This window comes from Dipodomys spectabilis, unplaced genomic scaffold, assembly GCF_019054845.1.
Source record: "Dipodomys spectabilis isolate Male_0828 unplaced genomic scaffold, ASM1905484v1 ptg000264l, whole genome shotgun sequence".
Classification (NCBI taxonomy): domain Eukaryota; kingdom Metazoa; phylum Chordata; class Mammalia; order Rodentia; family Heteromyidae; genus Dipodomys; species Dipodomys spectabilis.
The window spans coordinates 8096342-8122366 of record NW_024870941.1 but is presented as its reverse complement, the minus strand read 5'-3'; the positions used below and the strand labels follow the sequence as shown (position 1 = coordinate 8122366).

Below are 26025 nucleotides of genomic sequence, written 5' to 3'. Positions count from 1 at the left end.
GTACCAAAGTAGAGAGAGCAGGGCCCAGGCTCTCCTGCCTCCTGAGCTTCTTGTCTGGCGTCAGCAGCTCGTCTTGGACGGGCTTCTCAGCAGGCCCTTGCTGTTGTGCTGGGCACTGGGGACCCCAGGCGAGTTGGATCCAGGCCTCTTTCATGTGGCCAGCCAGCCTCTTCCAGCCCGGCCCTTTTCCCCCAGCCAGGACCAGGGCACCTCTTGAAGGCTTTTCCAACCCCTTCCACTAGGATTGTTTTCACCGTTCCTGCTGCACAAAGCCCGCGGCATTTCTCCCAACAGTGCTCACCTTACTCGGCTTTGTGTTCTTTAACAATCAGACGTTTATGTTACAATTATATGCAGTGACTGAGCAAGCGCATGGATAATGTCTGAGCATTGTCCCAGGGAGCTCACAGCTCCATATGGGAGTCAGACATGTTCATGGGCTTGTGCTGAGCCTGGGCCACTCACCTGTGTTGTTTCTTCTCCATGTGACTGCCCACAGAAAATGGACTTGCAGGTGATTCTCTGCCAGGATGCCAGAACTCCCGGAAGACTAAGAGCCAGTCAGGCTGGTGTCTCTCTGTGTGTATGTATGTGATTTCAGTGCCTTGTATAGCACAGCCAGCTCTGGGGTCAAGCCAGAGAAATCTGTGAGCCAAGGTGACATGGCTTGTAACTGGCGCCTCCAGTGTCGGAGGTTCAGCTTGGTGGGAGCCTGAATGAGAAAGATCTGAGCAAGACAGGAAGGGCAGAAGTGAGGGCGCCCAGCCTGCAGGGGGAATTTTGGTTATTAAATTAATTCTTAGTTGTTTGGAGTCTTTATGCGTCATGCTTATGCAAAAAGTTAAAATGTGGAGAAAAGCACACTTGTTACAACTGAAAGGCAGCACTATTCACAGGTGTGCTGTTTATGTCCCACAGGTTTCTTTATATATTCAACAAGTGATCCTACAAAGAGCAGTGTGTGGCAGATTGCTGGGTCCTGGCAGAATCCCTTCTGTGCGGCCCTGAGCACCTAGCCAGAGCAGGGACAGTAGTAGGCCTATCGAGGGTAGCTCTGCTCAGCACAGCCCTGGTTTATGGCTGTACCCTCAGGCTAGCAGGGGAAGTGGGCAGGGGCTGGGGATGTTGTAGGAAGTACAGTACCTGGCCCTGGGCCACTGATTCCTCCCGTCTTCCTCTGGGATTGGGGTTGGCCTTGGTCCTACAGCCCCGCTGAAATCTCTGTGTTCTCTTCTCTCTCACAGACCCCTGTCCCTATCATTGTGTCCTTAAGTCCAGACGGCAAGCATAGTGCTGTGATCATGGTTTTAGTCTCCTTGCCCCTACTAGTCATATGTCTCTGATCAGCTAAGAGGATTTATTGTCGTCTCGCGCCCCAGACCCTGCAGGACAGCAAATCCTATTTTAGTTCTGGACAGTTAATTGATTCAACACAGAAACTGTTCTGTGTGCAGTTGTGGTACAAATTCTTTTTTTTTTTTTTTTGGGTCCGGTCGTAGGGCCTGAACTCTGGGCTTGGGTGCTGTCCCTCAGCTCTTCAGCTCAAGGCTAGCACTCTACCACTTGAACTACAGCACCACTTCCGGCTTTTTCTGCTTATGTGGTGCTGAGGAATCGAACCCAGGGCCTCACGCATGCAAGGCAAGCGCTCTACCACTGAGCCAATTTCCCAGCCCATGTGGTACAAATTCTTAAGGAACTTTTTGAATTGAGAGAAAGCTTCTGTCTTATCTGGTCTACTTATGGGGACTTCTGTGCATGGCCCCGTTGTTCCTATAATCAGACCAGCAATCCTCTCCCCCACTTAAGTCTTTACCCTCTTGATAGCAGGGGGTCGTACCCATATTTTTCTCTTTGCCCCTAGGACCTAGGATAGTACCTGGCATGAGAATATACACTGTCTGTGCAAATGAAAGCTCCTGAGCTGGGTCCTGGCGGCTCATGTCTGTAATCCTAGCTACTCAAGAGGCTGAGTTATGAGGTTCTTGGTTCAAAGCCAGCCTGGGAAGGAAAGTCCATGGGATTCTTATTTCCAGTTAACCATCAGAAAACTGGAAGTGGCGCTGTAGCTTAAAATGGTAGAACACTGGCCTTGAGCAAAAGAGCTCAGGAACGAAGCCTAGGTTCTGAGGTCAAGCCCTGTGACTGGGTGGTGGGGGAAGGGTGGGAGCTCCCTGAGTGGATGGGTTGTGTGAAGCAGGTGTCACTCACCACAGGGAGGGAGTCCATAGAAGCCTTGTGTATAGACCACACTGGGCAGCGTGCTGTGTTGTTGTATGTTATAGTGTCTCATCCCCTTACAAACAGCCTGTTGGGATGACGGAGGACATGGAACTGTCTCATTCACGGAGATAGTACGTGCTGTGCTGGGACTCAAGCTCCAGCCTGCCTGGCCCCAGGGCTCATGTGCGTGGGTATTCCATTCCTCTCCCCCTCTCCACACACACTTCCTCTTTTGGAGGCACTGTGTCATATCACCTTTGTGAGGATTTCCTGGGAAATAGTCTACACACCAGAGACAAGGCTGGAAATAGGGGAGGTAGGGTGGAGGGTACATGGAGGTGAGTGGGGTAACAAGCCACCCTGGCCAGTCCTACCTCTCACTTTTAATAGCTTTGAGCAAATTGCTTCACTCTGAGCTTTAGTTGCCTCTTTTACAACACAGGAACAACGTAGCTCTCATGTGGCATTAGGTGATAGTACTTATTATCTTGCGTTCCTTGGACTGACTCCTATCTCCTTTCTCCCCGTGGTCCTGCTGTGTCTGTGAGCACAGAGTTTGGGAAGGAGAGGTAGAGCTTAACTGATCAGTGTGGGGTAGCTTTTCCTTCCTCTAATCAAATTCTTTTTTGTCGGTCGTGGGACTTGAACCCTGGGCCTGGGTGCTGCCCCTCAGCTCTTCAGCTCAAGGTTAGCACTTGAGCCACAGCACCACTTCCTGTTTTCTGAGTGGCCTTTCCTGCCCTGGCTGGCTTTGAAACACGATCCTCAGATCTCAGCCTCCTGAGTAGCTAGGATTACAGACATGAGCCACCATGCCCGACACTGATCAAATTCTTTTAAGCCATTTGATCACCTGTTATTTATGTGGCAATAGCAATGACACAGACCCATCACTTTAGAAAAGTTTATTCATCTGGCAACAGAGTGGAGTCTGGGGACTGAGACAGTGATACCGATGTAGGCCAGGTTAGTGGGAGTAAATTAGGGACCAGTGTAAATGTATATGGGGGGAGGTGCTGAGATTATTCCAAAATGATGTGTTAGGTTTTTTTTCCCCAGAACTGAATTTTGAATTTAGGCTCCAGCTCTTGTTAGGCAGGTGCTGTGCCATTTTAACCACACCGGCAGCCTTTTTTTTTGGGGGAGGGGGGTCCAGTCGTGGGACTGAACTCTGGGCCTGGGCGCTGTCCCTCAGCTCTTCAGCTCAAGGCTGGAGCTCTACCACTTGAGTCACAGCGCCGCTTCTGGCTTTTTTTTTTCTGCTTATGTGGTGCTGAGGAATCGAACCCAGGGCCTCATGCATGCAAGGCAAGCGCTCTACCACTGGGCCACCTTCCCAGCCCTCTGGCAGCCTTTTTGTTTTAGTGTTTTCAGATTGTGCTGTTTGCTGGAGCCAGTGCTGAAGTGCAGTCCTTGTACTCATGCTTCCCGAGTTGTGATTAGGTTGTGCTCCACACCCAGTGTTTTGGTTGAGATTGGGTTTTGCTAATGTTTTTTGGCCTGGGCTGGCCTTGAACCAACAAACCTCCCCCTGAATGTTAGTACAGTTTTGTTTGTAAAAGTATACTATATGCTCATTGTGGAAAATTCAGAGAATACAGAGTAATTTGAACTACCTTATGAACCCATGACTCAAAGCCAGCCAGTATTAGGAAGGTAGCTATGCCTGCTTTCTGTCTGAATGTCTCTGTGCAGTTAGAATTACATTCTATGTTGTTTGGAGATCTGCTTTTTTCCACATAGCCTTTCCCCATCTGTTCTAATTATAAATCTAAAATGATGTCTTGGCATGCATGGATGGGTTTCACATCGTACACTGTGGAGTGCCTACCGGGTGCCAGGTCCTGTTAGTCATGGAACAGGGAGGAAGCCGACGGCTGCTAGCACTAATGTATACTTACCGAATGCCAAGCGCAGGGTGCCGCAGCCTGGAAGCATCCTTTCCCCCCACAGCTCTGGGGAAGGGCTGTGAGGATTATCCAGTTAGGAAAGAGGAGTAGCCACCACCACCCGAGTGCTTACTGTGGGCCAGGCAAACACTTGCTTTTATTAACATGACTCTGCATGGCACCCCAGTTTATAGATGAGTGAAGTGGGGCGTGCACAGGTGTGTGAGGAAGCGCGGCCTCCCAGGCGGCCTCACAACACCAGCTTTCAAGACAGGTGGACTGTGTGTGGAGCGGAGAGCACCTCTGTCTCAGCCCTTCTTCCATTCTACCTCTCCCACTGCCCCTCCCACGCCCACTTCCTCTTCCAGGACCCCTCCCCGTCCAGCACCTCCTCCCTCTTCCACCCCACAAGCCCCCCTTCCACATCCTCCTCTCCTCTCGCCCCTCTTCCCCACACCTCACTTCCCCACCCTTCTCTCCCAGTGCTCCTCTCACACCCATTCTGTCCCCTCCAGCCCCCTCGCTGCTTCACACCGTCTCCCCCATCTCCCCCTTACCCTCTCCATAGAGCTGCGCATAGTTGTACACTTCTGATTGTGGGTTGTGTTTCTGAAGAAAATGCAAATGTAAGCCCGCCCCTCCCCCCCACTAAACTTGACACTGGCTCTCTTTAGAGTGATACAGTAGAGAACACACTTTAGAAATCTAGTTTAGTTCTCATTTATATGAGCAAAGAAAGTGTTTAGGTTGTGGGCAAGAAAGAGCTGCCTACTAGAAGCAGATTCCTCAGTTTAGGCCTCCAACTCTTGATACTCTCCCTCTGCTTTGTGCCTCCTCTGTACATGGGCAAGTGCCTCAGGTTCCCTCTTGATTCTAGAATCTTCTTAGCATTTCCTCCTCTCGTGTTTTCCGTCCTTTTCCTTTGGCCTTGCTTTGAATGCATCGGAAGTCCCTGGCGGGGGTGGGGGGGTGGTAGGTCTCTGGCCTCAAGAATGTCCCCCTCACCACTGCTGTTGTTATTGTAGAAAAGTTGTGCGGAGACTTCTTGAGCTGGAAGCTGGAAGAAACGCTGTCCCAGTTCCCTCTGCAGCCTGGGAAGGTGGCTACCTTCGCCATTAGCATCAAAGCCAGATTGGACTTCTCCTGCCAGGAGAACCTCCTCCAGGATCTCAGTGATGGTGAGCTTCCCAGTTTATTCCCCCCCTCGGTCCCTGGTCAGCACTGCAGCCTGCTGCTCAGGGGCTGCTGCTCAGTCCTCAGTGTGAGCTTCCTGGGACTTGTCCTGACTGCTCTGTGTGTCTGAAAGTAATAACACTACATTTTAGCTAAATGGTTTCTTAATTCTCATTCTTTACTGTTTTATATTCATTAGCCAAGAGGTCATCCTAAATGAGTGGAAAGTAGATTTTTTTTTTTAAAGTGTAACTGCTGTGATCCAAAGAATCTAATTAGCTGTGATAAAGTGTCCCTTCAGTCTGCTGCTTTCTTGAGGAGTCTGGGTCTAGGGAAATGAGTTTGTGTTCGCTGTAGCAGTATGAAGGGCTGGCTAGGGATGAGATTTCACAGATTACTTATGGCAAGTGGTGAGGCATGGATTTATGCACTCACCCGAACGCATTGTGAGGTGTATTAGTCAGCACGAGCTGCTGTAATGAAACTCCACAAACTGCATGGTTTAAACACATCAAAGCACAGCATGGAGGGAGGGGTGGATGAGGATCTTCTTCCTGGCTAGTAGCTAGAGAAGACTTACATGGCAAGAGAGGCATCATCTCTCTGGTGTCCCTGGCCTATTACATTGGGGCCCTGGTTTTGTGAGTTTTTTTTTTTTTAACCCCTGAGTACTTTGACTATGAAGATAGTTACTTTGGGTTGCCAAGGGTTCAACATGTGAATTTTAGAGGGGAAACCAACATTCAGGCAGTGGCATGACTAGCCGTGGAGACAGTCTGTAGAGTCTGTCTCTAGAACTTACCAATTATTTACCTTTGGGTGGCTGCCTTAACTTGGTTGTGTGCCTTCACCTCCTGATTTAAAATCAGTAACAGTCCCCATTTCTAGGGTTGTTGTGAGGATTTGCACATAACTTGGTACATGGTCAGGGATCATAAGCACTAGTTATATAAGAAAGTGGTTGGAACTCATTTAGTTCAGCAGTGTGATTTAGGTGTAGCTTGCTTGGTCTGCCAGGGCCTTGTAGAGAACTTGATTTGGGCCTAGACCTGGAAGTTTCTCAGGTGAAGTAAAAAGAGTGAGCCCCACAGCTCAAGGGGTGGCAGGGGTGGTAATCCAGAGACTAGTGTCTCTGTCTCTCTATTGCAATAGGATTCTGCATTGCAGTCAGTCCCGTGCAGAATTCCTACATGCTCAGGTATGATGCTGTTGTGCCAAATGAGAGAGCGTGAAGGATGAGCTCTGGGTATTTTTTGTCACGTTGTGACATTTCCTGTGGAGTTTTCTTCCACACCTTGCCCTCTGTGGGAGTCGCCAGCTGTCTGTAAGTGTGCCCAGCACCAGGCCTTTGCCCATGCCTTTCTTCACCTGTGATCCTTACCTGGGTCTCTCACTGCTCAGCTGTGCAGGACCTGCACCTGATTCTGCAGACCTTGCAGCCAGGCTCCTCGGGACCACCCTGGCAAAAATCAGCCCCCTCCCTTTCTCTCTTACTCCTCACCCTGTGCTGCTTCCCACACTGTCCTCTAGAAGGCTCATTTCTCTTTCCCTGCCTGTCTGCTTGCTTTAGAATGGGAGCAAAGACCCTGTTTTGTCTCCTTCAGTCCTGGACCAAAAGGGACATGTTTATAGAATGGATCATGGGGACCTCTGCTCCTCCCCTCAGTGTGGGGTTTCCAAGTTCTGTTCCTCCTCCTCCTCCTCCTCTTCCTCCTCCTCCTTCTCCTCCTCTTCCTCCTGCATTCTCCCTCAAAACACTTCTTTAAGGAGTTGGTGAAGATCCTACTCCTTGTGTAGGGAATACGGAAATGAGCTACTGTGTTAAAATTAAAAAAAAAAAAAGTATCACAGTGGCTATATTAAGATCCAGGATGCTCTGTCTTAATCAGCTTGGGCTGTTCTAACAAGATGCTATAAACTAGAAGCTTGAACAAGACATGTAATTCTCACAGTTCTGGGTCTAGAAGTTCAAGATCGAAGTGTTAGCAAGTTGTGTTCCCGGGGACCTCTGGTCCTGGCTTGTAGACAGTGACCTTTTTGATGCGGCCTTGTGGTGGAGTTGGGGAGCTCTGCTGCCTCCTGGTCCCTTGTGGGCCTCTTACCCTCGTGAGCTCATCTTTCCTCATCACCCCTCAAAGACCCCACCTCTCCATACCACTCTGATGGTGACCAGCCAATGAGCCGTCCTCACACCTGCCTAACATTTCCTCTCCTCCTTTCTGCAGTGTTGTAGTACCCTCCTGGCGCCCGTGTAAAATGGTAGAACTTCATAAAACATGGTTTTTATTCTTTTTACATTATTAGAGTTATGTAAATGTTTATGTCATATGTTATGTTATATGAATCTATACATATATATATATATATATATATATAAATTTTTATATTATTAGCAAAGGTATGAAAACAAGTTGAGTGTTGGGAACATTAGAAACTGAAAAAGTCACACAGATTTTCCATTATACTAAGACATACAAATATTAGATAAAAAAGCAAAACAGAACCAGCTTTTGGTAGGAGCTGAGGTCAGTGCTAGGCACTTGCCTAGTCTGTAAAATTCCTCGGGTTTGATCCCTAGCATCCCAAACTGAACAAACAAAACAACAACAAAACACAAGAGCCGATGAAGTGGACTGTAAAATGTTTCTTTGTAAACTGCATTTTTCTATTAGTTGATTGAGGGTTACTGATGTTCTGACTTTTCTTCCCCAAGAAGGGAGTTTTTCATAAGAAATGGTGCCCAATCCTAAAACCCTGTTCAGACAATCATCCCTGAATTGCTTGGTTAGATGTTATCCTTAGGATATGTCTTGGCAAATAGACTTCTGGCTGAACTTACCTACCTGTGGGACCAAGGGACTAGAGGTTCTATCTCTGACTACAGTGTCACTGTTCATGAGGAAGGGAACATCAAGATGTAATCTTAGGGAAGTGGAGCTGTGGTTCAAAATGGTAGAGATCTAACCTTGAGCAAAAGAGCTCAGGGATGGTGCCCAGGCCCTGAGTTCAAGCCCCTCAACAGTCAAGATAAAAGGAAATATAATCAGTGTCTGTGTTTGGTGGCTGTGTTTGTGTGTGTGTGTGTGTGTGTGTGTGTGTGTGTGTGTGTGTGTGTGTGTGTGTGTGTGTGTGTGTGTTTGTGTGTGTGTGTGTCCAGAAGACAGATTTGGTTATGCAGCTGTGTTTCTGCTTTAGTTAGAGGGTGAGAAGGGAATTGAAACAACAATTATGGTTCCTTCGTGGTTTAGAAGTGTAAGGCTGACTAATTTCTGGTAGTCAGGTGGATGCAGTACCTGTAGTACATGTGTGAAGAGAACAAAGCAGTTACTTAGATGCTGTCTTCACTGATCCTGGTCCATGAAAGCTTACCTAGCAAACGGTTGGATGACACAGAAGGTCTTACTGGACAGGTTATGTGGGGAAACGATGGGAACAGTATAACGTGAGTGAGTGGCATGTTATTGTTATTACGTGTGGTTCAGGCCGACAAGGCAAAAGCTTGTTGTCAGGCCCTTCTTTGGAGGCCATAGCAAAGGATTTGTGTCCTCCTGGGGCTGGGCTGCTATCTGTTGGACAGTCTCAGAAACATGGGACTGGACCCAATTTGTTTTTCAGGCATGAGCTCCCATTAACTCTGGTTGCTGAAATTAGATGCCACTTTTAAAATTTACTGCAATAAATATAGCTCTTGCACAAATGAAGGGTACTGGATTCAGTGCAGGCAACAGATGGGAAAAATTAATATTTATTGATGGTGTCATGAGGACTGGGCTGGCCAGTTTATTTGCATTATTCCTATTTAATCTTCCCAGCAACTCTATAAAATAAAAGTTATTATTATTACAATTTCCATTTTGTAAAAACAAGTGAGCAGACTGTTCTAGCTACAGGAAATTGAAAAAAAATATGACAATCAAATGCTGTTCATTGTACTTAATTATATCCCAGATTAAAAAACTAAAGGCATTTTTGGGGCAGTTTGGGAGACTGAGTATGTGCTATAATTAGTTAATGTTATTGTATCAATAACAAATATATTGAGAGTGACAAGTTGAAAATATAGCAATGCTTTTGTTCTTAGGAAATATATTCAGGCGTATTAGAGGGTAAACGATAGTTTTCCCCATGTTTTGGAGCTGTTAGTTGGCTGTGGCAGACCCAGGGTCCCCAAACAGCCAGGGAGCTCACTCCCTGGCTCAGCCGGCCATGTGGGATCAGCAGCGCACACATGCAGAAGGGTCTACCATGTTCCAGTCTCAGGGGAGGGCCAAGAATTGTAGAACAAGGATCTGAGTAGAAGCTGCAGAAATAGATGTGGGGTAACAGCAAAGGAGAGAGAAAGGGGATCTAGTGCTAAGGAATAGAGACAGGAGCACATGCGACTTCAGCGGCATCAGAAGCATAGAATAAAATGGACATATTTCAGAATCAGAGGCTAACTGGATTCATCTCTCTGCAAACTTTATGAAAATTAATTTCGTGTAAGAGAGTGGGCAGAAAAGGATCAGCAAATCCCATGCAAAGTTACAGTGAAAACAGGCAGCAGAGAACTCACCAGGACACAGGGAAAGCATGCCAGAGGAACAAATGTAAGCACTCACATCCAAAGCAAATTCATAAAGCATTTCACAACGTTCTCAGAGACACTGAGAAATTATACCAGGCAGGAAGCAACATGAATCCAGATTAGAAAAGCTCAGATACGTGGATAGAACACAGGAAAAAATTAAAAATAAAGGCTTTTTTGTCAGGAACGTAGTCTTCTACAAACGAATGTGCCTAACACAGATGATAATAAGAAAACGAAAAAGAATAAGAGGGGAAGAGGAAGTGATAAGTGGAAAACAGGCAAAGAAGACCTAACATGTACACCTGCTGCATGCACATGTGTGTGATACACATGTCCTGTCATACAGAACCACCTGCTGGGAGACGAAGCTCGCAAGCTGCCTCTACAAACTGGAATTCAATAAAACTTCCTGAAAAAAAATCCTTGAAACTATTGATTGAACAGCACACTGTGTACCGGAAAACACTGACCCAGAAAGACCAAGACATATCCTAATGAAATTACTGGAGAGGGAAGAAAGTTTGGGGCCCTCAGGCCAAAAACACAAGTGATTTATGAAACAAAAGAAATCAGATTATAGTTGGACTTTCTGACTGTGACAGTAGATGTCAGAAGTTAATAGAATAGCAAGTTCTAGATACTCGTGTAGAGAAAACAGGAGGCAGAAAGCTTTTAGGCCCAGCTATCCTAACTTTCACGTATCAAGGGCCCAGATAGAATGCCATCATGTACGAGCGCAAGGCTTATGTTCTCATGAGTCCATCTTGAAGATTCCACCAGAGAAGTACTGCCCAACAGCGTTGGAGACACTGTTACAAGGACCATACTGAGCAATAAGCACTCAGATTACTGTGTGACCAAGATTTGGGCAGCAATGTAAGGGAACATTGGAAGTGTCCTGGCCATCTGCCCTCATGGTGCCCATCCATCACACTGACTGTAAAGGTAGGGAGCAGGGATAAAGTGTAAGCAGAAGTAATTTTCAAGCTGATTCCATTAATTATTTTGGAAGAGATAATGTGATATAAGTATTCTGAAATTTATTAGTATAATAATATGGAATAAAGTAAATGATTTACTTTATTAGTGTAGGGTAAAGTTAACTATTCATTTTATGATCCTCTAATTCTGTTGTCAGAGTCTGGTCTTGAGCAGGACTGTCATGTGAAGACAGGATGTAATGCATGCAAGGTAGGAGGTCAAAGAAAAATATCTTACAGTCTAGACTTTGAATGAAAAATACCATAAGAACACAAGAACTAATTAAAACTCAATACATCTCTATCAATCACTATGAGCCTTTTGTCTCTTACCAAAGCCTAAAAACTGACCTGTCCAGCAGCAGTGGACAGCCCCAGTGCCCACAGCGTGGTGTGAACACTGACCCGTCCAGCAGCAGTGGACAGCCCCAGTGCCCACATTGTGGTGTGGAACCACATTTTCTTTCCAACTCCGAGAAGCCATTGCTTCTTAGAGAAATGGCCAGTGCTAGCAGTGGAGCAGGAAGCTCTCGGAACATCTTATGAAAGCCACGGCAAGGCAGCGACCTGGGGACCCATGGGCTGGGCCTCAAGGTGCTCTCAGTGCCCGCTTTGTGTCCAGAGGGCGACCAGTCAGTCTCCAGCATCCTAATGGCCTAACAGGAATTGTTTACTTTTGGTGATGGCAGGGAAACAATTCGTTATTTTAAAACTGGTAATTTGTTCTATGTTTCTACATATTGTGCTTGGCACAGCATTAAGTTGATGAGGGGTTTCTCTGAGTAGAAGGATTGCAACTAACAATGAAGATGGGGGGCGAGGGAGGGAGAAACAGCGTACCATTCTTTTGCAGTTCCTGTCATGGGGGCAGTAAGGAGCAGCACAGGCACTCCGTGGGTTAGCATTGTCCCCAAGTCACACTCGAGTCACAAAGGCACAGCTATACCAAGGCTTCGTGCTTGGGATGTGAGTGCTAAAGAAAGGAGAGGCTGCGGCCAGCCGAGGGCCCACGGCAGGCTGGCCTTGGAGGGACATGAGGCAGACACAGGCCACAGACGGGGGTCCAGGGTTTGGTTTCTGGGTTGTGTGTTTGCTTCTCCACAATTCACTAAACTACACATTTATTCTATGCAGTTTTGTCCATCAGTGCTGTAGTTCACAGCAAAACGTTTTCAAGTGAAAAGACAAGTTAGAAATACATGGGGCCAGTAATTTCCCCTAGCAGAGCGTTTCTCGTCTGATCAGAATGAAAGTTGTTCTGACTGAGCCGTTCTCATCAGGGCGTCACCCTGCGGTCAGGTGGCTGCTGTGGACCCTCTTGTGGAGAGGCGAGTTTGCCCCCCCGGGGGCTTGGGATCCGTACCTGGGCATCATCATTTATTGGGATGGATGCTCTGGAGAGAGCAGCCTGTGGGGGCTTGCTGTGTCTCTTGACAGTGTCTGGCTTTCACTTTTCTTTTCTATTAATTATTTAAGTTGATTTTTTTTCTTTGCATTTTTGGCTCTTGGTTTTATAAGAGAAGTGTCAGCTTCTCCCATTGACAGTTTCTATTAGACCTGATAATTAAATGTGGCATTTCAAATTCAAGACGTGAAGGAGTGAGCCTAAAATCTGCAGCACGGGGCAGACCAGTTTGTTTTAAGGAAAAGGAAACCGAATCCCAGAAAAGTGCGAGGTGTCCCATGGCCTCGCGCGGCGGGCGGCGGAGCTTGTATCATGCTCCCCACTGCTCCTCCGACCGGGAAGCAAATGGAACAGTGATTCTAGATGCATCTTTGAGAGATGAACAGATACAGTGCTGGTGTACTGGGCCTGACATGCCGGTTATAGTTCCGTGGGCTGGTGATACTGGGGTTTGAACTCAGGGCTTTGAGCTTGCTTAGGCAAGTGCTCTGCCCCTTGAGCTACATCTCTAGTCCTTTATTGTTTAGTATTTTTCAAATAGGATCTTACATGTCTTCCTGATTTTTGCCTTCTGCAGTAGTTGGGGTGTGAGGCGTACACAGCGATGCCTGGCTTATTTTTGAGATGAGGTCTTTTTCTATCTCTTTGCCTGGTCTTGTCTTGAGCTACCAGCCTGCCCTCTGCCTCTTGAGTAGTTGAGGTGATGGGCATGACGTGCCAGGCTTTTCTCTCCCTCCCCCACCCGTGTTTCACCTGCCTTTCTCTTTTTCTTTCTTACTGGGATTTGCACTCGAAGCCTTATACTATTAACATGATGTTTTAAAAAAATGGAGTAGTGACCTGTGTCTTCCCGCCCTTCGTTGGGGAAGGTGGGAGTGGTGTGTGTGCTAGTTTGGCTTTTGAACTCCACTTGAGCCATACTTGTGTACTGCTTGTTGCGTTTTGGGAAGGGGCAGGTGCCGTGTGGGTAGCCTTCCTGTAATCTCCAGGGCTGTAGCGCTGCCGACGGGATGTGGAGCGCCATCTCTGTTACAGGGCTCTGTGCTAATGGCTCTGACACTGTCACTGCGTCCTTCCTTTAGGTCTCCTCCCCGCTCTTGCATTCTGTCCTCTCTACAGTGACCTCTTCAGAGATCCACGGAGGCACGCAGCCCGCCTTTCCCCACTGCTGGTCCTGAAGACACACAGGAGCCCTGGCTGTCCCCTTCTTTGCTTTAGTGGTCACTCTGATCTTCCGTGGGAACCATTACAGTTCCCAGTCTTGCCTTCTTAAACCCACCTTCTGTTTTATCCCAGACCCTGCTTGTCCCCGTCCCTCGCTCTTCCTCTCGTTCCTGGTGCTGGACTCCTCCATGCCCTACTCCAGCCCTTGTGAATACTGGTGTGAGGGCCAGTGCTGTCTCACAGGTGCAGATCTTTCTGTATCTCTGCCCTCCACTGCGATGTTGATCTGGCTCCTTCTGCCTGCTGAGCCCAACTTTAGTCTCCTCTGCTAAGCCTTGCAGGTCCTGTCCCTACTATTGCCTGGTGGCCAAGGTAGCTCTTTGCTTTGTGTCACTGTGGCACCTTCTAGTACTGCTGGTTTTCCCACACTGTCTCTCTTGACGCCATCTACTCGTAGCACCAGCGCAGGGCCTGGCTCGGAGGCTGGCTTCCAGTAAATGCCCCCAGTAGAGGGGCAGAGCCCAGCTGAGCCCTCAGAGAAAGAGGGAAGTCTGGGCTGACCTGGTGCCCGATGGACAGAGGCCTTTGAACAGGGCCCGACTAGAGGTGAGCGTGAAGCTTCTGCTCGCTCTGCACAAATAGCCTGGCGGCTTGCGGGGTAGGTACAGACCAGGGACAGAAGGCCATGGGGGGTGGGGCCACAGAGGCAGTTTGGGCTTCATTGGAGAGCCCACCCACCGTTGTTTTTAGGAGGCAAGTGTGCTGGGGCTGGAAGTGTTGCCTGAAGGTGGAGGGGACAAGGCGCACAAGTCTCCTGAGGGAGGTGGGGTGGGGGAGGGGAGGGGTGTTGCCCAGGGCAGCAGTGCAGAGCTGGAGGAGCTGTGTGGCCAGTGGGGGGCGTCCCTCCACCTCCCTGCACGCCGCGGCTGCCGGGTGCTGGGTGTGGAGAGGCGTTCCACGGGACAGCAGGGCACACTGGCTTCTAAGCTCCCTGCTGGAGGCCAGTTACTGCTGCGCTCCGTCCAGAGTAGAAGACTAGAAGACGACGTAAATCCATGCAGTTCCGTGTGGTATCTTACTTTATTTTGCTTCCTTGTAGTCTAGCGACACCAGAAGCATTGGTTTGTCATTAGGCCTAGGGATTGGTCCTCACCCCTCCAGGGCTATTTTCTAATGTGTTGTATTCACTTTTTTTCGGATGGTCCTGGAACTGTCCCTGAGCTGGGCACTGTCCCTGAGCTCTTTTTGCTAAAGGCTAGTGCTTTATCACTTGAACCACAACTCTACTTCAGGCTTTTTTGTTATTAATTGAAGATAAGAGTTCACAGTTTTTCCTGCTGGCTTCCAACTGTGATCCTCAGATCTCAGCCTCCTGAGTAGCTAGGATTACAGACGTGAGCTACCAGCCGTGGCTCTCTCTACTCACTTTTGTAAGCCAGCTTCTCCCTGGCACTGTCCTCTGGTATGGGGACAGTTACTCAGCATCTTTGTCCTAACTTTTCGAATTCTCAGTCTTATTTTTTAAAGAACAGTGACTCATCCTGAATCACCCACAAGTCATTGGCAAACGTGACTGGAATCTTAATGCTGTGATATTTCTTTTTTTCTTTTCAGTTCCTGGATGCCTGAGGTTTTCCACATGTATATTTTAAAGAAGGCCATGGGTTGAATCTCGGGTGGTTTTTTTCCCCTGAGCTTTGAGTGTGGGGCAAAGAATAAGTATGTATTAAGTGCTCACCATGAGCTTGTGCTCTGTAGTTCAGGTGCTTTCTGCTGGTGGCCAGAAGTTATGCCTGGCCTCTGTCACACCTGGGCCAGCACTGATCCTAACAAATGTGCCTGTCTGCACTTTGGGTCTTTCTTAGTCCACTGTGGGCATCTCCAGGGCAGGGCCAGGGTCATGTCTCTTATTTCTAGTGACTCCCTCGCAGGGGTTCTCACACTCAAAGCCCTTACCTTTAGATTTATGATTCTATAGGATTTCATCCAAGGCCGCCTTCTTCTTTGTTTCTGAGCTCTGTCTCTGCAAACTTCATTGGCCATCTATCTAGCATCAGTGACCAGCTGTGCCCCACATCTGGCTCCCTGCCCATGGGAGCGGGGAGAGGCTGGTCTGGTCTGGCTTTGGATCATGTCTGCTCCTTCCCAGCTCCATTTCTCTGGTGCTCTGCCGGTTGGTGCCTCGGTCCTTCTTGATCTTTGCCTTGCTTTGTTTCATATAGAATCACGGCAGGCTGCTGCCCCCTCCCAACCATCTCTAAGGAGAAGCCACTCAGGACCATTCCTTACCTGCCCAGGGAGCTTCTTGCTGCAAGGCCTGTGAGGGGTAGGAGCATTCAGGCCTGCAGCCCCATTGCCTGCTCCCTCTGGCCAGCCTGCTCTAGGCCTTGAGCAGCTCAGTGAGCGCTCTGAGCTGAAGCTTTCTCTGCTTGCCTGTTTCCTTTGTGGGCTAGTTTCCTCTAGACTTCGGCCCTCTGGGCAGTCAGAGAAGGCTAATTTTCAGTTTATCCGGTCTTTTCTTATTGTGAGGGGTAGGAGCTATTCCTTTGTCTCTTCTCACCATCTTGGAGCTGAAATTGCAGGTTTATATCTTACATATTAATTCAGACCTGCAATTATTTTTGGATTGTATTGGCCATTTGTTATATACTGCTTTTGTTTTGTGTTCAGTGGGTTTTCTGCTTTTGTTCTGAAGGAAAAAGGCTAACGATGCCCTGGACAGCCTGCCCATTGTTATATTTAGCCTGCGCCACCTACCTGCCTTCTGACTCACAGTCGTTTCACAGCATGGCGGCGTAGCTGCGGGAAAGGTCAGCCTGCCCTGCCCCTGCCCCCCAGGAGCACCTGTCTATATAGATGGCTTCACAACACCCCAGGCCTAATTCTTGGCCCAGACATCTGTCTAATAGCCTGTGAAGTATAGTTATCTCTAGGGTCCTGTTGGCCCAGGAGGTGGGAAGGTTGACTCAGTTCTTTGATTCACATTTGAGTTGGAAGGTAACTTTCCAGATGTTTGTCATTCGCCAGCAACAGGTGATCCTAGGGCAGACGACCGGAGCTAAGGTCTTCTGCACCATTGAGCTCACTGTTGTCATTTCACCTTCGCAGCAAAGCTGGGGATGAGTCATTATGCAGATTAGGGAAGCGTTCAATAGGGAAGACTTAGGAGGGACATTAAGAGATGACATTTGCCAGGTCAGGGCAGGTTGGTGGACTGTTGGCTCTGAGGTGGATTGCACCAAGCCTTGCCTGTTGTGTTTCTAAGCAGGCCCACCCTACCTCTCCATGTCACCACCAGGGCTCTGGTTCAGGTCCTTGTCATGTCCTTTACCAGTATGGTCTCCCAGCTACTAGTTTTGCCCCCTTTACGCTGTATTCCTCCTCCTCTCCACAGTCCTGTTCCTACGCTCCCATCACATCTCTCCCTTACCATTTGCACTGCTCTTCACTGTCCTCAGGGTGAAGATCAGGGAGTCGTCCACTCTCGAGCGCTCACGCATTTGGTTACCTTCCAGCTGTCCTAAGGCACTTGCTTTTCTCTGATTTACCCTTGGGTTTGTTGCCTCAAGTATGGGTTCTTCAACCTTCCTTTACACTGGGGTCTCCTGGGATGACTAAAATGCTTGCCAGGCACCCACCCCTAACCACTGCTTGAATTAGGCTTCGGGACATTGTAGGCACTCCACATGATTCCAGTGGGAACAGTAGTGTAGATTGCCCTCTTTCTTCTTTCTTGTTCTTGGAACAATCTTCCTCATCCTGTTGGTTGCAGGCTAGCTGCTCAAACGCTGGTGTTGCCAGGCAGATGCAGGGGCTTTTCATTCCTGATTCTCTGGGACAAGGAGCTTTGAAATATGCTAGGGCGAGGTCACTGGTGGCCTGTTCCGGAGTTCTGGATAGCCTTTGTCCTTCGATCTGCCTTATCTATTTCAGAATCAGTGAAATTTCTCAAATTAGTTTGTTAGAATACTGATTAGGATCACATCAAATTCATAGGTCAGTTTTGGGGAAAAGTGATTTTCTTGTGATACTTAGTCTTCTTAAATATGAGTATTGTATCTCTATCTTCTTTGACATCTCTCAACAATTCCTATTATTTCCTGCATAAAGGTCTTACAGAATTTTATCATTCAATTCTAGATAGCATATTTTAATTTTATTGTAATGGTATATGAAGTCTTTGTACATAAGTCTAACTTATGTGTGATAATGAGCAAAATGTTTATTGCAGTTTGCTAAATTGTTTTTTTGTATGATCATATTGACCTCCAGCATGTTATTTCCATCACCCTCCAGTTCCTCGATACCTCCCTAAGAGGTAACCCTCATTGATGCTAACTACAGTGTACATTCCTATGTCTTTTCATCCTTTTTTCCCCCATTGGTTTAAAATTACACAAACGTATTCTACATTTTTGGGATTTGGCATACCTATCCTCCTTCTCCCTCCACCCTGTTACACTATATCGGAGGCTGTGCATATTGTTGTTCATTGCATTTGCTCTTTTTTATTGCTGTATGTTATCCTGCTGAATGAGAAGACAGCAATTTGTCCATTCTACTTCAGTTAAAAGTTCGGGTTTTTGGCCGGGCGCCGGTGGCTCATGCCTGTAATCCTAGCTACTCAGGAGGCTGAGATCTGAGGGTCGCGGTTTAAAGCCAGCCTGGGCAGGAAAGTCCGTGAAACTCTTATCTCCAATAAACCACTAGAAAACTGGAAGTGGCACTGTGGTTCAAACGGTAGAGAGCTCGCCTTGAGCTGAAGAGCACAGGGATAGCGCCCAAGCCCAGAGTTCAAGCCCCATGACCGACAAAAAAAAAAAAAAGTGGGTTTTAAGCACCTGACTATTGAGAAGGGAGCTGCTGTAAATGTTCTGTGTTCAGTAGATGCAAACACTTGCATTGGTAGATCTATACTATAGCCAAGTAGATTTTCAAAATGACTATCTCCCTTCCCTCCCTTTCCCTGTCCCTTCTCCTTCATTTATCCCTCCCTCTCCACCTTCCCTTCTCCTTCTTCTCTTTGCCTAATCTTTCCTTTTTCACTCTGTGAAATATTGTGTAATTACCTGTGTAATATTGTGTGATACATATTAGATACTCATAAGTATTCATTGACTAGGGAGCTGGCATTATAGAATATTTGGAGTTATGTTATACAGTTTTAAGTTAAATAACTATTAATCTGTTCTAATCACATAACACCTTGGAAGACAATTTCATTTTTTTCTAGATTTTTTTTTTCAAAAGACATGTTTAATTTAGTAAAGTACGCAGTTGTAGTTCCTGTTTTTCCTTCTCCCTTCCCCCTCCCTTCCGCTTAGGTCTCTACTGTGGAGCTTCCCGCCCAGCCTCCTCATAGTGGCTGTTCTGATTTCTGTGCAGATCCGCAATACCTCCCCATGTTCTAGCTCCTCATCGTGCCTGTACCTGTCTGTCCCTGCATGGTGGTATCGTAACTAATGTGCTGTCTGCCTTTCACATGTGTATTTATTACCTGTGTCTCTTCTTTCATGAGATGCGTGGTAAATTATTTTCCTCATATTTAATTGGACTGTCTACTTCTGGGTGATTTGTAGGAGCACTGAACACATTTTTGGATATTAATCTATCATTAGTTATGCATTTTGTAAATCTCTTTATATATATATATGTATATCTCTTCTTCTGGCTAGGATTTTAACTTTCTTAATATGGTCTTCTCATGAGCAGAATTTCTTAATCTTATTATCATTCTCTTCTTTTGGTTAGTGCTAATTTTTGTGTAGAAAGCCCTGACCTATATGAAGATCCTAGAAATATTACTTTCTTCTGGAAGCTGTTTCCATTTTTTACATGTGGGCTTTCAAGCCATCTTGAGTTAATTTTTTTTTTTTTTGCTGTATTGTATGGTACATATTAAGTAGTCACAAGTATTTCTTTTGTTCATATTTAGAAGGTTTAATTTTTAAAAATTTATAAATATTAATATTCAGAAGTTTTGTATTTGTTGAGTTTACATTGGCATTTTCTTTTTTTGTATATATTTTTAATTGTAAAAATACCGTAAAGAGGGGTTATAGTTACATGAGTAAGGTAATGAGTACATTTCCTATCAAGTGTTGTTACCTCCTCCTGTTTTTCCCCTACCATCCCTTCTCTCCCCACTTCCCCAACTTCTCCCTCCCCACCCCTGAATTTGTTTTCAACATACATCTCATTCACAAATATTGCTTTCTTTTTTTTTAGTTGGTCATGGGGCTTGAACTCGACCTGGGTGCTGTCCCTCAGCTCTTTAGCTCAAGGCGAGTGCTCTACCACTTGAGCCACTTCCAGTTTTCTGAGTGGTTTATTGGAGATAAGAATCTCCAAGCCTTTCCTGCTGGGGCTGGCTTTGAACCATGATCCTCAGATCTCAGCCTCCTGAGTAGCTAGGATTACAGCGCCTGGCCTAGAAGAGTTTTTCTTTTTCTTTGTTTCTTTTTCTTTTTTGTTAGTCATAGGGCTTGAACTCTGGGCCTGGGCATTGTCCCTGAGCTCTTCAGCCCAAGGCTAGTGCTCTACTACTTGAGCCACTATGCCGCTTCCACAAATATTTCTTGACTAGCAACTGGCACTGTAGACTATTTGGATTTATATCACATAGTTTTAAGTTAAATAATTATTAATCTGTTCTAATCATGTAACAGTATATAACATATTTCCCCTCTTTTTCCAGATTTTTCAAAAGAAGCATATAGTTCAGCAAAGGAAGCAGCTAAAGTTCTTTTTCCTTTTTTCCTTTCTTTCCTCACAGATACCTCCCTTGGTCAAACCTCTCCCCCCCTCCCCCCCAAGATTGTGTAAGCAGTAACACAAGACACAGTCTCTTCCCTAAGATCAGGCCCATGCTCCAGCCATCCTTTGGCGCTCTCTGCACTGTGGCTGACCTACTTAGCGCTTGATGCGAAAGGTAGCAGCTGGCCACATGTTCCTATAAGCACTTGAGGTGTGCGTGGAGCAAAAGGACTGATTATGGATTTTATTTAATTTTAATTACTTAAAATTTAAATAAGTGTCTCTAGTGGCTGTTATATTAGACAGCACAAGTCTAGTGGGAGAAAAAAGCAATTTCTTAAATAAATGAATTATGACTTTGCTAAATGCTAGCTTCAAAAATCATGCCACCTGGGCTGGGAAGGGTGGCTTAGTGTAGGGTGCTTACCTTGCATGCATGAAGCTCTGGGTTTGATTCCTCAGCACCACATAAGCAGAAAAAGCCAGCAGTGGTGCTATGTCTCACGTGGTAGAGTGCTAGCCTTGAGCTGAAGAGCTGAGGGACAGCGCCCAGGGCCCAGTTCGTTTTCAACACAGTATCTTGTACATCTCATTCACAAATATTGCTTTCTTTTTTTTTTTTTGTCAGTCGTGGGGCTTGAACTTGGCCTGGGTGCTCTCCCTCAGCTCTTTAGCTCAAGGCGAGCGCTCTACTACTTGAGCCACAGTGCCACTTCCAGTTTTCTGAGTGGTTTATTGGAGATAAGAGTCTCAGGCCCCACGACTGACTTAAAAAAAAAAAATCATGCCACCTAATTTAAAGGGTAAGGGAAGAATTTTCATTAGAAGTCAAGATTGAGGTAAGATTTAGAGCATGAGCAGGACTTAAGTGAAAGAAAGTAGGGTAGGAAAGGAGTTTTTCATGCATGTGTTAAAGCTCTGTGGCAAAAAGAGTGAAACAAGTTCTAGGAACTTAAACATTTTTTGAAAAGTGTGTGTGTGTGAGAGAGAGAGAGGGAGAGAGAGAAAGGGAGAGAGAGAGGGCGAGGAGAGAGAAGAGAGAGTGTTGAAATGATTAAACTATTAGTTCGTTAGGGACTTGGGCCATAGATATTGAAAGCTAATTTGTGGGGGAGAAAGATTTGCACCACAGTTGGGTGACCCTTTTCTTTGGATAGTTTTTTTTTTTTTTTTTTGGGTCCGGTCGTGGGGCCTGAACTCTGGGCTTGGGCGCTGTCCCTCAGCTCTTCAGCTCAAGGCTAGCGCTCTACCACTTGAGCCACAGTGCCACTTCCGGCTTTTTTCTTATGTGGTGCTGAGGAATCGAACCCAGGGCCTCACGCATGCAAGGCAAGCGCTCTACCACTGAGCCAACTTCCCAGCCCTCTTTGGATAGCTTTTGAAATCAAGGTTCCACCTGGAATATCACCTTTGAATCCTGGCTGAGGGCTTAATGAGGAAATACTGACTTGGTCTGTCTTTTAGGGTTGTACATTATTTAGGACTGCGTGCACATATGCATGTTGAGCTTGTTCTTTGAGTCTCTTGTTCTAGAGGATACACACATGACTCTCTGGTTATCTGACCTGGAACTCCCCCCAGTCATTTTAGGAAAAAGCCATTATACTTACATCTCAGACTAATAGTCCTTGGGTTTTGTGTACCTGATTTTCATTTTAAACTAACCTATGCTGATTGAACTATTTCTTTGGCTTTCTCTGAAGAACTGGTGTTCATTTATTTGTTTCTCTTCTAGTAGGACTGTAGTAGTGCATGTAACCAAGATAGAAAAGTTGTCAAAGCCCGAATAGAAACAGACAAGGAGCCAAGGGGTGGGCAGAGCCAGCCTGCCTCCTACAAACTGCCCTGGACACCTGTGGGATGGCATACAGTGACTGCTCTGTCCTGCTGCCCCCACCTGGCCTGGCGAGGTGATGTGGCTGGTGGTTGGCACTGCAGCTGCTTAGAGAAGGAAGGTGGAAGGATGGGAGCAGCTGCCTGGGTACATACCCCAGCTCCTCTTCCCTCCAGTTGTCCCCTGAGATCTTGGTCAAAGTTTGCTTAATTGTGCCAAGGCTACTCTTCCGGGTAATATATCCTTCTTAGTGACTCATTGGCCGTTCTTCTTTTTATTTGTATCTCAAATTGTTTTTTTTTTTAAATTTCTAAACAGAGATTTTATTGCAGTACATATTCTCCATCATTTTTTGATTATTATCTTTAAGTAGTTATACAAAGAAGTTCCCATTCTACAAAACAACATATGAATACAAGGTGTCTGACAACATTGTCACCCAGTGTCATTAGCAGTTCTTAAAAACAATCCTTGTAGAAGGTTACAAAGAACCTACTTTTCTTTCTTTTCACTAGGAAGTTGTTCACTTTCTTACCCATTTGTGTTCATTCATGCCTGTCTATTTCACTGGGTGCCTTTCACTGCACGAGTGCAAGTCCTTGTTGCTGTATCACACAACTTTGGAAGGCAAAGGCCAGAGAGGCCGGGGTTCTGGAGTCTTACGCAGGAGAAGATGCTCAAGCTGCGGGAAAGCACCAGGCCTGTAGCTGAGTGGAGGTGCCTGCCTCCTGACGGCGGGCCTTCCCCACTCCATCCGTAGATGTGTGTGGGCCCATCTTCTCTGGAAACACCCTCACAGGCGCACCCAGAAATGATGCCTTATAATTCTCTGGGTACTTGTTAGTCTGTCAGATCAATGCTTAGAAAGCACCTGTTTTTCTGTGTCTGCTTCTGCTTCCCGTGGCGCATTCCTGCGTTCAGCTGTCAGTTTTTGCAGTTGTCATTATGATTATGATATTCAAACTAAATTTGAAAGTATTATTTCAGTACATAAAATTATACCTATGAATTGTCCACAGAAATGCTGTTAATAGAAAATTGAACACTGTAAGTGGTAGCTGTTGAATTCTCTTTACAAACTCACTTTTATTCCTGACGTCTGCTGGCATCATACCATTTTCATATACTCTCTGTCCTGAAGAGTTCGCTGAATTCTTTGGTTCTTTTACTAAGCTGACTTCATCTGTTTTTAATTTTTTTGGTCCTGTCTCTAGGATGTTAGGCCAATCTGTTCTCCATTCTATTTGTGATAGCCTGTGTTGGCAGAAAAATGGGTGGAATGACTGAATATAATTTCATCCCTGCACTCTGGCTGGAGAGGGTTCCTCCACAGGTATTCCTAGTGAGTTGCTTTCTTGCTCAGCCAGTGTTTTCCATCTGATTTCTGACTACTCTTCTGAGCTGCCCAGTCCCCTCTCCAACCTTGTTCATGTTAAGGCTGAGGGCTAGTCTTTTATTCTTTTAAAATTGTTTTTCTTTTGTGTTGGTCTTGGGACTTGAACTTAGAGCCTGGGTGCTGTCCTTGAGCTTTTTTGCTAATGGCTAGTGTTCTACACTTGAGCCATAGCTCAGTTCCAGCTATTTTTGGTGGTTAATTGGAGATAAGGATCTCACAGACTTTCTTTCCTGGGCTGCTTTGAACTGCAATCCTCAGATCTCAGCCTCCTGAGTAGCAAGGATTACAGCTGTGAGTGGCCAGTGCTTGGCTTCCAAAGGCATTTTTTTTGTTGTTGTTGTTGGTCATGGGGCTTGAACTCTGAGCCTGAGCACTGTCCTTGAGCTCTTCAGCTCAAGGGAAACGCTCTACCACTTGAGCCACAACACCACTTCTGGTTTTGATGGTTAATTGGAGATAGGAGTCTCACAGACTTTCCTACCTGGGCTGGCTTTGAACCACAATCCTCAGATCTCAGCCTCCTGAGTAGCTAAGATTATAGGTGTGAGCCACTGGTTCCCAGCTTACAGGTATTTTTAATGGCATATATGGAGTCCTCTTGAGTTGCTTCTCTATACTTAACCTCTGTCTTTGTATAGGGTAATGATATGAATTAGGATGGATCTCAGGATGGGAAGGTGCTGGAACTCAGGGAGGAAGAACTGCTTTTAGTTAGTGTGCCTCAGGATGGATTACAGATTAGAAGTGGTAAAGATCGGAACTGAAATGGAGATTTAGGAATATTAGTGTGTACAAAGATGATCATCAAAAAAGAAGAATATGGGGGCTGGGAAGGTGGCTCAGTGGTAGAGCGCTTGCCTTGCATGCTTGAGGCCCTGGGTTTGATTCCTCAGCACCACATAAGCAGAAAGAAAAAAGCTGGAAGTGGTGCTGTGGCTCAAGTGGTAGAGCGCTAGCCTTGAGCTGAAGAGCTGAGGTACAGCACCCAGGCCCAGAGTTCAGGCCCCACGACTGGACCCCCCCCCCCAAAAAAAAAAAAAAAGAAGAATATGGGTAGGATAGGGAGTGGAAAGAGTATATTTTGGTAATTTTGGTAGAATATGGTAATAATTGGAGTAGTAAGATGGTAATTGGAATAATAAGAATATGGTATAATTTGGTAATTTTGGCAGAAAAATTGTGTAACTAGAGCCTGGGACTGACTTGGTTCAAAGCTGACCTCCAGGGGCTGGGAAGGTGGCTCAGTGGTAGAGCGCTTGCCTTGCATGCATGAGGCCCTGGGTTCGATTCCTCAGCACCACATAAGGAAAAAGAAAAAAAGCCGGAAGTGGTGCTGTGGCTCAAGTGGTAGAGCACTAGCCTTGAGCTGAAGAGCTGAGGGACAACACCCAGGCCCGGAGTTCAGGCCCCATGACTGGACCCAAAAAAAATAAAAAATAATAAAAATAAAAATAAAAAAGAATCATCATTAAAAAAAAAAAAAGCTGACCTCCAGTGTCTGTGAGAACTGTTCATGTCTGGTCACATCTTCACTAGATAAATTGTTCTTTGGGATCCCAGCCTTTAAGACTATCCATCTTCTAGCCTTCATTCTCCACTATCAAAGGTATATGTTTTTCCATACCTTGAACACATCAAAAGCTTTGCTCAGCCTCAGCCTCTTTGTTTACTCCTGGAATCAGGAGATAGTAGTAGTAGAAGTTATATGCCAGGTTCATATCTCAGTATTCCTTGTATCTGGGAAGCCCCGTAGTTCCCTGCTGCCTTGTTAGTATTGTGATGCTTGAGCAGAATTTGAGATGTCTTTGACCATGTTTTCTAGCTGCTCTCCATGGCTGAGGTAGCCTGAATCATTGAACACCAAACATGTTGCTGTTGCTTACACTTGATACTTGAGGGCCTGTCTGCACCTTTTCTTTGAAAGTACCAAATGAACTTCCCATGCACATTTAGTTCATCTTCATGCATTGCTTTGGTTTATTTTTCTCATAGATGCTCAATAGTTAGCTCATAATGCTATCTTGAGGATAAGGTGAAAAATTCCAAAATATATTCCAAGGGTATCTGAAGTGGATTTGAACATATTCTTGGTTAATTATAAGTTTCTGTAAAAATATTTCAGGCACAAGGCCTTGCCTGGGTCTCAGTGATTGGTAATTTAGAAATGATGTGTTTTGCATCAATTAAAATTAAAAGCTCTTCATCTTATCCCAAGAAACTTTATTAATAAGTTACTTAAATGTGTTTGTTTGGGATGTGTAGAAGCTTATATTTTCTTACTCCACACCTGTTTTACAGGGAAAAGGATTGGAAATTGAATGCATCAGTTTTGAATTTCAGATCTGCCCCATACCCTCAGTTGTGGGGCTTGAACTCTGGGCCTGGGCGCTGTCCCTCAGCTCTTCAGCTCAAGGCTAGTGCTCTACTACTTGAGCCACAGCTCCACTTCTGGTTTTCTGGTGGTTAATTGGAGATAAGAGTCTCATGGACTTAACTGATTGGGCTGGCTTTGGACCTTGATCCTCAGATTTCAGCCTCCGGAGTAGCTAGGATTATAGGCACGAACTACTGGAGCCCAGCTCTGCTTCTCTCTACCCCTCTACATTTCACCCCCACTCATCATCCATCTGTCCAT

At 46.1% G+C, this 26025-nt stretch overlaps 1 protein-coding gene across 3 annotated transcripts in view; it reads left to right on the top strand.

The window, feature by feature from the left end:
• Trappc9 (trafficking protein particle complex subunit 9) overlaps positions 1-26025 on the top strand; it is a 454043-nt gene that overhangs the window by 120654 nt on the left and 307364 nt on the right. For all 3 annotated transcript variants that reach the window (XM_042699917.1, XM_042699915.1, XM_042699916.1), the window contains one exon: positions 5138-5290. In XM_042699917.1, coding sequence (XP_042555851.1) covers positions 5138-5290 — 153 coding nt within the window. The remainder of the gene's footprint in view (positions 1-5137; positions 5291-26025) is intronic.